Source organism: Prunus persica, chromosome G7 (assembly GCF_000346465.2).
Source record: "Prunus persica cultivar Lovell chromosome G7, Prunus_persica_NCBIv2, whole genome shotgun sequence".
NCBI classification, from domain to species: Eukaryota; Viridiplantae; Streptophyta; class Magnoliopsida; order Rosales; family Rosaceae; genus Prunus; species Prunus persica.
In genome coordinates, this window is record NC_034015.1 from 12,904,601 (window position 1) to 12,917,451 (window position 12,851).

Sequence of the window (12,851 nt, forward strand, 5' to 3'; positions counted from 1 at the left end):
ATGTGTAAGGAATAAAAGCCGTCAAAAATTATCTGGAGAAAATGATTATTCCGAAAAACCATTTTTCATACTTAGTTAATATTGCACCTCCGTTAAAAAATTTCTGAGTCCGCCAGTGGTTAGAATAGATGTGCTCTCTACTCTGCACCCGAATTCGAATTCCCCTTCACATAAGATCGCTGGTAGAAAAAAAAAACATAGCATATAATAGCATCGGTGCATGAAACTATAGATTAGAGTAAATGAGCTGCCTTGTTGGTCACATAGTAAAGTCACAAGAAAGTTAGGCAAAGGGACAGAGAGAGATGGTACAAATAGATTATGGAAGTCAAATTGATATATAATTTAACCGAAAGCAACAAAAGCGCATATCTTTGTTTCCACCGAGGAAAAGGTAAAATAATGAGTAACTTTTTCCCTTACTAACTTGCAAAGTACTTCTATGCCCTTCACAATCGGGGATTTCTTAGAAGAAAAAAACTAAATATTATGTTTCTAAGGATTAGGTGTTTTGTATAAGGGTCATGCTAGGGAGACCAACTTTAGATACCAACTTGTGTACCAACTCTCTAATAGAGGTGGAGCCCACCAATACAATGGGTCCTACACTCTATTAGAGAGTTGGTACACAAGTTGGTATCTAAAGTTGGTCTCCCTAGCATTTTCCTTTGTATAAATAAAAAAGAAATGTATTTGGTGATTCTTACGTCAGCTATACATTCACATGATGAAATATTTTAATGCAACGGTCATATGATTTATTTGTATCTATGTCTCTCCTCGCGTAATCTAATAACGTCACATACTATAAAATCTCATGATGGAAGTTTCTATGGATATAAAAGTGAGGTGGCACGCATGTGTAATACAGAAAGAACTTTATGCATAAAGATACCAAATGTGACACATAAACGTGACATGTAACATTGATATATATAAAAAAGCACTTTATGCAGCAGCACTTCTGCAAATTGTGTAAATTATATTACCCTTCTTCTCTATTGTGATAAATCATCACTAATCTAAAGAAAACAATTAATTTGTCCTTGCTTAAATCTGCACAAATATTTCTTGTCATCGTTGTCAAGTCACCGCAGTAAATTGTGCACCTCTTATTTTCTCTACAGTAAAAAACAGCCAAATGGGCACCTTTTATTTACAGCTCTGTTTTCGAAACCCAAACTTCCCATGCTGCAAATCATACTCCACATGAAAATCCTGCTGCTGATAATTGCCCAAAATAATCGCAGGTCCACCATTACCGCCTGGACCTACAACCCCATCTGTAACAATGGTCAAGCACACAACGCCTGAGCTTGAAACCATAGAGAAATAATTCTTCGATGGCAATTCCATCTTGGCACCACCTTTGAATTGGAAGACCAATTCTGGGAAGTCAACTTTCTTCTCCTTTGAAATGTCGAAGCAGGGCCTTAAGCCCGTTTTGTTTTCCAAGTCCTTGGCTCTTGTGTAATTCGCCATCTGGGCTTCGAACTCTTTGGCCACGGGTTCGAAAACCGGCTTCTCCATGAACGTGAAGGTCGAGCCTGAGTCGACTATGGTGCCGCCACTGCTGTCGGCTCCAGGAACCAGAAACTTGTAGGGGATTTTGACGTTCTTGTTGCCCACAATGACTTTTCTGAGCATGATGTAATAGTATTCGCGGAAAGCGGAGTTTGGAGGACCTGGGTTTTTCTGAAATGGGGTGGAGCTCAAGCTTTGAAGTTTGGTTTTGTTTCTCTGGCTTTCAGCGATGGTGGGTTCTTCTTCAGAGCTTGAGCTGCTGCCACTGCTGCTGCTGTAGAGGACAAGGTCGCTGCTTTGTGGGGTGTCGTCGAATCTGTGAGAGACTAAGCAGTAGGAGAATTTGGTGAGGCCCATTTGGGCAGGCAGCGATTGTGGTCCGCGGCCAAACCCAGCAATCCCAGCGGGTTGGCGGATCGAGACGAAAGAGCAGCCGACGAGAAAATCCGGGACAATTTTCTTGGGAAAATCGAGTGTCTCGGAAAGTAAAATCCCAGCTGTGGTGCCTGAACCGTACTGGATTATGTAAGTTGGGCAGGCTTGCGAGCAGTTTTGGTGACTCGGGTTGTTGCAATTTGGGCATTTGGATTTGACTTCTGGGCCAAAAATCCAACCACATTTGGGGTTTTGGCAGCCGACGATTTTGGATGAGGAGGAGAGTTTGGGCTTGAAAGTTGGAATTTTTGCTGGGTTGATGTTTGGGAATTGGCATCTGGAGCAAATGTAGCGTTTGGTGCAGGGGAACCAAACAAGGCTGCTTCCTGTGTCCATAATGAAGGAAGAGGTTTGTGGGGGTGTCCCAAAGTTGAGGGAGACTGAGTAGTCGCCATAGCTGTGAGGAAAGAGAGGGACTTGGGTGAGAGAAGAGTTGGGTTTTCTGGAGTTTTTGATGTGGTGGGCTCTGGAAATGGACGCGGAGGCATGGAAGCTGAGGGCTTGGAGTGGATCTGAAGATGGATGGTTGGGGAATGGGGAGAGAGGGAGGGTGATTTTGGAGGAGAGGGTTAGAAGGAAGAGAGAGAAGAGAGAGGTTAGAGTGAGAAGGGACTTGGGATTGGCCATGGATTGTGGATTGTGAATTGTGGCAGGGTAGCAAGAGATGCTGCTGCTTTCTGTAGGCTGGGTTTTGGTGGGCTTCTTTATAGTGAAAGAAGCCAATGCAGGAACAGAAAAAAGGAGAATCATGTTCGATTTGAGCAATAAAACTCCCCTTGTGCTGCACACAATTAACAGGACATGCCCCTGCGTTACAAACCTAACCTAAAACATATATACATACGTACTTTAACGGCTAATCATCGTTTGGGAGACTGGACATGGCGACATGTATACAATCGAGCTCATTATAATTCTTTTTCTTTCAATAATTTTAGAGTAGTATCTTATATTTACCACAAACGAACGAGGTTTATTTACCCAAAAAATTATCGCACTTGCGATTTATGCTAGTAATACCATAACGCAATTTTCACTACATAAACAATTCGATTACTTTTAAGATTGGCTTTAATTAAGAAAGAAGAAACAACATCTTCAAAAGTTATAATGATTTTAAACTTTACAACTCTTTACCAAACTTTTATCATAAAAAAAGAAATGCAAAGCTCTGAATGGGACGGATGGGGTAGCCTCCCATCCCCCTTAACTTTTCCGTATCAAGAAAGCTCTGAATGGGTCATGCTTCCATTAAGTTTCCTTTCCCTTTTTTTTTCTTTGTTGGTAAAATGCTTACTTTATATTTGGAAGCTGGAAAACCACAACATGATGATTGGAACTTGGGACAGCTTAGCATGGAAGGAAACAGCAGGCCAGACAGAGAGAGGTAGGGTAGCCTTGTAATTTCATGAAACCCCAGATCCATTTAGGTAGAGTTTAAAATATTACAGTTACCCAGACACCGCCGAAAAGTGTGCGGTAAAAAACAAAACTTGTAGCCGTTTGAAAGAATTGTTACGTACAGTGGTCGAAATACGCGGTAAGCCTTTCGTCTTATTACCGTTGCCAAATACATCCGGCGTGTCGTATATATGATGAGATTGATAATCCTCTGCTTCCGAGCTCACCGTAAACTACACATGGTGGTGGAACGAGGGACCGAGAAGAGCATTAGCGGTGTGGTGCGCTAGGTAGTATGATCCGGATGAAACGACAATCAATTGGATCAGGACACGTGATTATGTGGAGCGTCGTCGTGTCACTCTCACAGCTCCAAAAAAATTATTTTTTATTTGTTTTTGGCTCCATAGATAACTGTTTTCAACAGTCTCTGAAGCCGAAATCTTATCTTCTAATTTACAGAGAACCTAAGTCCACCAGTGACCAAGTTATTTTAATATAATATCCCTTTTTAAAAAAAATAAAATAAAATAAATTATGATGAGATTGGTTATTCTCACCATAAGTGTCAGCGCATACTCACAATCTTGAGTTGGAAGACTTACGCGTGACACTCAACTGTCAGCTATCACCAGTATTAATTTATGTAAAAAAATTACAAATCATGCACCAATGAAAACTGCTAACAGCAGTACTTGAACACTGGTGGCGCCACATATGAAATGTTATATATTATATGGTATGAAACGGTTATAAGCATGACGCAACCTAGTATAAATTTAAACAATAATAGTGCCTTTAAAGTATTCGGGCAATGCATGTTTTAATAAAGCACCGTTTTATTGTTTAAAGGCACTATTATTGTTTAAATCTGTGTTAGGTTGAGCCATGCTTTGGGATTGAAGGAGAGCAATGTATGTTTAAACCCAAAACATGGCCCCAAAACTCCTACATCACCAGCTCTTTAATGATCAGCCATTTGATCCTCAAATCCCCGTGCCACCAAAATGAAAATTGACTTCTCCATGAACGTGAGAGATGCCCCAGTGTCAATTATTGTCCCCCCACTTCCTTCATATCCTGGAACCAAATTTGCTTGGGATTTTGATGTGCTTGTGCCCTACCATAATCTCCTCAAGCTTCATACATAGTGGTACCCTGAAAAATGTGAGCTTCCTGCAAACATAGGGCTCTTGAGCAATTGTGTATAGCTGAGCCCTACCATAGTTGCGTTGTCCAAAAAACAGGTTGGTGCTCTTTGACATCATCATGCTCGTGAGACAAGCAGCAAAAGGAAAATTTGGTGAGACCCAATTGGGATGGCGGTGATGTTGGTTCACTGCCAACCCCAGCAAGTCCAACAGGTTGCTGGGATGAAAAATTGGAGCAGCCCACAAGAAAACTTGTCACATTTTGTTCCAAAGCTTCCAACATTAAATTCCCAGCTATGGATCCTATTGAGATCCCATAAGTTGTCCATGAAGCAGACAGATAATTATAAGATGGGCATGGTGCGCCAAGTCCACATTTGGATCTGATATATGGGCTGATGATTGGACTGCATTGTTTGTCATTGCACAACACATAGCAAAGCAAGTGCCATGGATTCTAATGAATTCTCTCTCAGTTACAGAGAATGATTCATATTGTTGTTTGTTAAGCTTTTGGTGTTAACCTTAATAAACCATGATCAAACAACAAATACACCAGGGAGGCAGTAGGAGGCACACACATATATTTTAAACCGAAAACTGTTCGTAAATATAAAAGAAAAACTTTTGATTACCTATATATTCCTAACCATTAGCAAACAAATGAAAATGAAAACCTTCAAGAAAAGGTTTTGTTTTATATTTGTTTTTCAAGTAGATAACTATAAAGAAACCCATTTCTAGCTATAGAATCATAGAAATACCCTACATGAAATTGACTCTGTAAACACACCCTACCTTACATTAAACAGACTTTATAAACACACCCTACTATTGCCAGTTCTTTTTTTCAGTTTACTTAATATACAGATTTCTTGATTTACCATTCAGTGTGAAATTCATTTTTTTTTTTAAAAAAAAAAACTTAAAATTGGATTATTCTCTCTCTCTCTCTCTCTCTCTCTCTCTCTCTCTCTCTCTCTCTCTCTCTCTCTCTCTCTCTCTCTCTCTCTCTCTCTCTCTCTCTCTCCGGTTATTACTCAATTACAGCCAGATATGGAGCTACGGTCAGAGTTATGAAGTCTTGTGCGCCCTCTTTTCTGTCCGTCCTTGAAACCAAATGTATAATCCACGCCAACAGAGCGAGAGAGAAGAAGCCTCACGAAGCTCTCTGGTGCAGACGCGGACATACTCATCGAAAAGCACAAAGCAACACAGCGCTAGAAGTAGCAGCCTCGATCTGATGAGTTGTTGTAGACGATAATGGATTTCTCGGTAAAAATTAAAATGGGCGAATTTTCATTTCCCATTGTTTATGCTTAATTTTTGATTTTCCGATTAACTAAGCAGAATTAATCGTATTTTATTTTTTGCAATTTTTTAGGGTTGAGCAAAGATCGAGTTCTTTATCATTGGGCGAGTGGATCTGCGCGGTATTTATACCATTTGTAGCAATCATAGATGTTGATTTTTGCTGTGACTGATTGCTTCAGCGACCGTCCTCGCCCAACCAAATGCTGTTTCGATTTCGGCAATATGTCTGTCCTTGCTAATGAAACCAGATGTATGAAATTTTTTTATTTTTTAAAATATTCAGATGATTAAGAAAACTATATATATGCAGAACTTCGAATTGTGAATTATTTACTTTTGCTTTGGGAATTTTGGAAGAAAAAAAAAGAAAAAAAGAAAGAAATGATTAGTTAATGAGAATTTTGAATGATGTTTGTGCTGTTTACTTGCATGAAATCATGATGCAGTTACTGTTAATGAGCTAGAGGCATTGTATGAGCTGTTTAAAAGTCGAGTAGTTCAATTATCGACGACGGATCAATTTCTAAGGTCAGCCAAATTTCTTTGAATCATTCAAATTCAATTATGAAAAAATGTGTTGTTTCTTTCTAGTTTCATGCATTGTAGTAATTATTTGGATGATGATTATGTTGCAGAAAGAGTTTCAACTAGCACTATTCAGAACTCCTTGTGGTGAAAATCTTTTATTGGACAAGGTAAATGCTTCATACCAACATCTTGAACTACTTGACTAAGATATATATAATTCCTTGCACCTACTACTAGGCGAATTGGATTTTGCTTTTCTAGGTTTTTGATCTCTTTGATGAAAAGAAAAATGGTGCCTTTGAATTTGATGCGTTTGTTCATGCACTCAATGTCTTCCATCCATATGCCCTTATAGATGATAAAATTTATTGTAAGACTTACTGCTATAAGAGGCAAAGCTAAATGTTGTATGTGTCTTTCTTGTTATCTTATGTTTTTGGTTTGTTAATTACTTGCAGTTGAATTTAGGCTCTATAATCTAAGACAAACTGGGTTCATTGAGCAAGAAGAAGTGAGTCTTGTACTACTTTTTTACTGTATTAACAATGTACTTCTATGACATGGTATTAACAATGTATTTTTATGAAATGGTTTGCGGAGGTTCGCTGGAGAAGGGTTGTGGGGACAGCTCCTTGATTTTTGTTATTTTATTTTATTTTTTTTGAGTTTATTGTGTTTGGCTTGTTTTAAGTTAATCAATGGTAGATATGTAATTTATAGGAACTTCAACACTCATTTATTATGTAGTAAATGGTTTTTGGGTATGTTTCTAAAGTGTATTCCATATGGGTTTTTTTTAATAATTTCAGTCCCTATTTTTGGTATATTTCCAAAATAAAAACATCCTAATGTGGTGAACAAGGAAAAAAGGGCCCAAACAAATTAGCCCAACTAAGCAACACACATAGTTTAGAGGCCCAACCAAAGTTCAAACCAGTCATAAAGCCCACATGAGGCATCTAGGCACATCCATTTCAATTCTCAATCGTAATCTTCTTGCTTAAACCCTAACCTCATATATTTCAAGTCGGAACTCCAAATGAAAATCCGTCAACAGATAATTACCAACAATGATCTTGGGACCGCCATTTAATTCAACATTAGATCTTCGAGAGGTTAATGACAAGCACAAGGCATTCAATTTATCGTCGTACAAGAAATAACTAGTGGGAGGAAACACCATTTTTGCACCACCATTAAACACAAAACTTAATCCTGGCACACTCTTAACGTCCACACTAACAGTGCTGAAGCAAGGTCCTAGAACCCCTTGATTAGGAGCTCTCTTATACTCACCCATTTGATTCACACTAACAATAATTTCTTCAACATTCACGTATATAATATATATCCATAGAAATTAGGCATGCCCGGGCCTTTCACCAATGGCGTGTAGCTCAAGTCATTGTACACTAAATCATCATTCAAAACTAGGGCACTATGTCTTCCTGTGTCATCATAAAAGTGTGGACAATAAACAAAAAGAGAATTTTTCATGTACCAGTTGTGAAGGCAATGATTCAGGGGAACTATCAAACCCAATACTTCCAGTGTCTTCGAGATATTGTACTTACAACCTTTGACCAATTGGTCATGTTGGTTTGTTTAGTTAATTTGCAGCCTCTTTTAAACTAGCATATGTGTTGGGTTTGATCTCCAATAGCACAATTGGTTTTCGGCTCTTATTAGGTCAACCTTAGAGATGGATTGATTTTTAGCCCAATTACTGTATTGGGCCAGAGATGGATTGATTTTTGGCTCTTATAAGGAAATAGTACCTAGGCGATACGAGACTTCGCTAACACATTAAGTTAATGTTGCAATAATAATACAAATCAATGCTTAAATTACACAAAAAAAATCAAGGGATTGGAAATGTATCGTTTACATCTTGCTTTTTGATCGAATCAAGCAATGCATCATCAAAAGTTTTTAAAGTATATATTATTTGGCAAATAAAATTCATAAACCAGAACCATGTGCCATCCATAGACATACATGTTCGTCTTTGAGTACTCTTTGAATGATCAAAATTTCACCATCTCAATGGCAACTAAAACCATGGCGCCAATTAATGTCCCAGAACATTATCCGCGGTTTTCGATCAAATATATATAATATGTATGGATCGAGCTTGATATAGTAGATTAGGTTAAATGTATCATAATATTAATCGAATCTTTTACGTAAGCTAAGGTTTGGCCGACCACTAAGTTTAATGGCATGGCATGTTTTTTGCCTATAGTATATATAAATCTAAAGACTAAACTGAACTGGTCATGTACATAAACGATAACATTTTGTATAAAACTGACAAATCATCGCTTTTTGATGAATAAAACTACAATTCTATAGTTGATATTCTGGAATTATTTATGTCCAAGAGATCTATCTTTGCGTGTTTCGGATCTTGAAGTTGTGTGTGTTCGATTAATTAATATGTTGTTGCTCCAAGTTAATAGCAAGTAAATTGCAAAGAATCTTTTTCCAAATCATTTGCATATGCCACCATATCTTTGTTTTTGTGTAAACGTATCTTGATGGGGGATTTCGCTTCGATCAGAATATCTCTTTTAAGCTTTTTTTTTTTCTTTTTATTTCTATAGGGTCTACAAAATCACGTTGGACTTCCAAGATTTTGGGCACATAGTCAGATTATGTCACTCAGTTCACTTTGTAACATATGGTGCAAGACATAAAAATAAAACACTGATTTAGGTTTGAGTCATGCTATCGATAATCTTTTTTAAAGTAGACTCTCTTTTTCTTTATTTTTCTTAATCAAGAGAAGAAGGAGAAAATAAAAAAGAAGATGATGTCAAATTTGTTCTGAATTCATACATATATTAACTCGTTTGTAGGCGTAGAGGTTTTCTTGAATTTTTTTTTTATAAAAAATTTGTTACAAAACCAACTGCCAACATCCAACTTCCAAAAGTATGAACTAGTTTTTTTAGGAAGAAGGAACGCATTAAAGAGTGAAGGAGGTGACAAGGTGAATTGCAGTCGAGCAGGTGATGATGATTAGGGGGGGCTAGATTGTCTGGAAGATGATCCCATCTTTTACTGTCATAATCATTACACTTTGATTGATTGAGTTTGATTTGTCCAGAAATTGAATGCACATTTATATTATATTTAATACAAGATCAAAACAATACATACTAAAATAACTCTGATATTATATTTTATGGTCAATTTTTTTAATATTGAAGATTCCTTAACAGTGTATTTGAATGGGAGAAATAAATTAAGAATTTTGATTAAAATCAGAAATTTTAAATTAATATGAATCAATTTCCGTATTTGAATTTTTTTTTTAATTTAGAAATTTTGTATGGAAAAAACATAGAATTTGAAAGTCATAAATCTCAACTTTAAATTCTATCTAAAAGTTGTCATTTCTCACATTTTAAGAGAAATTGAGTTTAAAAAAAAGATAACTTTACAAATAATGATTAAATTCTGTATTTTAAATCCGTTACACAAATAAGAAACTTTATAAATTTTAGAACATTAATTTTCGTCCTTTTAAATTCCATCATTTATAAATTCCTTTGTATTTTTAAATGTCCTCATCTAAACGTACCGTAAATTTAATTTTTGTTCTTACATATATCCCGCACAAAATGGTAATGTTTTAATGTAATGAAAATTTGCACCACACAAAGTTCATAGTTGACAATTATATACTCTTTGCAATGTAATAATACGTAGATAAGGGTGGACATGATTAACAAGAAATCCCCAAAATCGTTCATATGGAACAAATCGATCCAATTAATATTTTCTTGTCTTTTCTTATTCTTGGATTAAAAGTTGATTTAATCATTCTAAGAACTCAAAGGCAAGTTAAATGACCTAATTCTTAGTTAAGTATTATTTAATTTATTAAGTGTTCAATTTTTGGTCCGAAATATTTAATGTCGAAAAATCAATGCATTGTAGTCCATACAGATTTGATAATGAACGAATCTAAATTATGCTTATCACTCTCAATCTTTCATACGATAGTTCAAATAATTAAATATGTTATTCATATATCCGAGATTTGAGACTTTGTTTTTGAGTCTCACTATCCAATATCACTTATATTATTATAAAAAATAAAAATAAAAATCTGATGCTCTCATTATCTCATAACATTAGTGACATAATTAACAAGTAAGAAATAAGTAAATGTGAGAAATTTGTTACACACATACTTGTGTAACACGGTGCAATGCTGAGGACATCACAGTGAATCAGAACCCAAACTGCAAAGGGTAAACTCTTTTGGTTGATCTATAATACAGTGGGACCCACGGAACATCAATGTTTTTCGGAAAAAGCTGAAGCTGTTCATAAATCTGCCGACACTGTTGATGAGCAGTGACCACGTATCAGCTTTTCCCGATCAATTTCCACGTGGAAGGACGAAGGCCGTACGATGTAATGTGTCTGACGTCAGCTGCATTTAAGACAGAGAGTAGAAAGCGAACCCCAATACACGTGCGAGAAGCCGCCGGCAAGCAACCCACTACGACTGGAGACTGGGGAAGAGCAGAATGAACAAAAACCAGAAAGAGAGATAAGAAGAAAAAAGAGAGCTTTGCACAAGTGTGACATAGGCATGTTGTTCGACAGTGATGGAACTCTGCCTCGAGATTCCCAATGTTTTTATTGGATAACGCACCTTTTTCTTTTTTTTTTCTTTTTTTGGTCAGGTTGTTATGTAAATTCTTGGGACTTTATTTATAACATTCTTTTTTAGTTTATTTTCTATTGGAAAGATAACTTTTCTAAATCAAGATTTAATCTATATATATATAAAGTTTTTTTAATTTTAAGTATGTGATATATAGTTTAGAAATGAAGTCATCTTCAAAAATTGAAATTGAATGAGATTTCAAAACTCTCATTCAATTACTATTATGATCATCCAAATTAACATGTTGTTGTGTTTGGTCATTAGAGATATTGTACTCATATTTGGTAGTATGGTTATTCGATAAATTTTTAACAAGATACAACTGAAAAGTTCAGCCACTATATAATTTTTTAATATATATAATTTTTATTCAATAAAATATGAAAAATATGTGTATATAATACGTGAATTCTGTCAATATTATTGAAAATATTAAACATGAAAATACATACATATACATGTATTGTATGTTTGATTGTTAAAAAATGTGTATTTGACCGAGTCTTTAAGGCGTATACGGAAAACAGAAGTATTATTGAAGAAACGATGTGTTGAGAAAATCTTAAGTTACTTTAATTTTATTTATTAACATATTTTATTGTTTTTGGTATAAAACAGTTTTTAGAATTGAATTTTATGTTTTAAAGCACTTCCACTCATTTGTCATGACAAAAGGTAAAGGAAAACAATGAGAGTTACTGTTTATGTAAATAGTGACTGCCTTAGCAATTTTTTTTTAATGCATTCTCACTTATTGCCACGGCAACCCAAGGGCAACTATTATTCACATGAGATATGATGAGAGGAATTTGTATGAAATTTTGGTGTCGGAAGTGAAGAATATGACTAAGTATTTATAGGAAAAAAATTCTAAATTTTTTTTATTTTGTTTCTTCATTTTTTTAATATTTAAATTAGTTGTTGATGTCACAATGACGTCAGCGTGAGATCAGTTTGCCTAGGAAGCACCCCAGGCAAGTCTTATCTTTGAGCTTGCCTAGGCTGATGGAGCCCAGCGCTTGCCTTAGCAAACCTTAGCTTTTAAAAATAGGATTGGAGGCCTAGGAGGCCTCTTACCCGGACTAGCCCTCCCGCTAAAAATGCTCTTATATACGTGGGTCAGAGTTGTCCGGGTGGATGTGTTTTCTAACTTTGTGTTCTTTTAGGTTTTTTCTTAGTAAGTTTGTTGGACGGGTAAAATTGAATTCAAATCCTGCAAAAAAAAACTTTTCGGGTCTTAAAAGTAGGTTGTTCTTTTGGGTCAAACGATCTGAAAAGTAGATTGTGGACTCTCAATATAAATTTTCTTTTTTAAATAATAAGCAGTCAAAAAAGAAAATTAATTAATTACAAGACGGGCCCATAGGCGCCCATATTTTTTGTTTGATAAACTGGTAAAAAGTACCATATAACTCATGCTAAATAAAAATATTTATTATTATTATACAACTTTCCCTATTTATAAACTGGCGCGTATTTTTGGGAGCTAATAAGAGCAATTGACGTTAATTAAAAAAAAAATGTATTTGATGCACGATGTAGAATATTATATTAGCCGTCCATAATTTTTTCAGGCTCTCCTCAAATGGCTGCCGCACCCAGAAGAATTTGGGTTTACACGTGAGCTGCATGCCATATAAATGAAGACAAAAATCAGTATTCAACTGCGTAGTTTTTTGGGTAGGATAATCACATCGTTACGTGGTATTACTTACATATATTGTGATATATATGTATATATATATAATATTGTAAGTACAAGTATTATACACGAATTTACTAGTTAAGCTAGTTATGTTAAAAATAAA

The 12,851-nt window shown here is 35.7% G+C and overlaps 1 protein-coding gene and 1 pseudogene across 1 annotated transcript; one reads left to right on the plus strand and one right to left on the minus strand.

Moving 5' to 3' along the window:
• On the minus strand, positions 863 to 2,755 carry LOC18771649 (probable aspartyl protease At4g16563). Its single transcript, XM_007201965.2, has one exon. The coding sequence runs from the start codon at positions 2,707 to 2,709 to the stop codon at positions 1,153 to 1,155; it is 1,557 nt and encodes a 518-aa protein (XP_007202027.2). The 5' UTR covers positions 2,710 to 2,755; the 3' UTR covers positions 863 to 1,152.
• Positions 5,568 to 7,281, plus strand: LOC18769113 (annotated as a pseudogene).

What these genes read in the sequence shown, in the direction of transcription:
- LOC18771649 (XM_007201965.2), bottom strand. Translation starts at nt 2,709, where the DNA reads ATGATTCTCCTTTTTTCTGTTCCTGCATTGGCTTCTTTCACTATAAAG.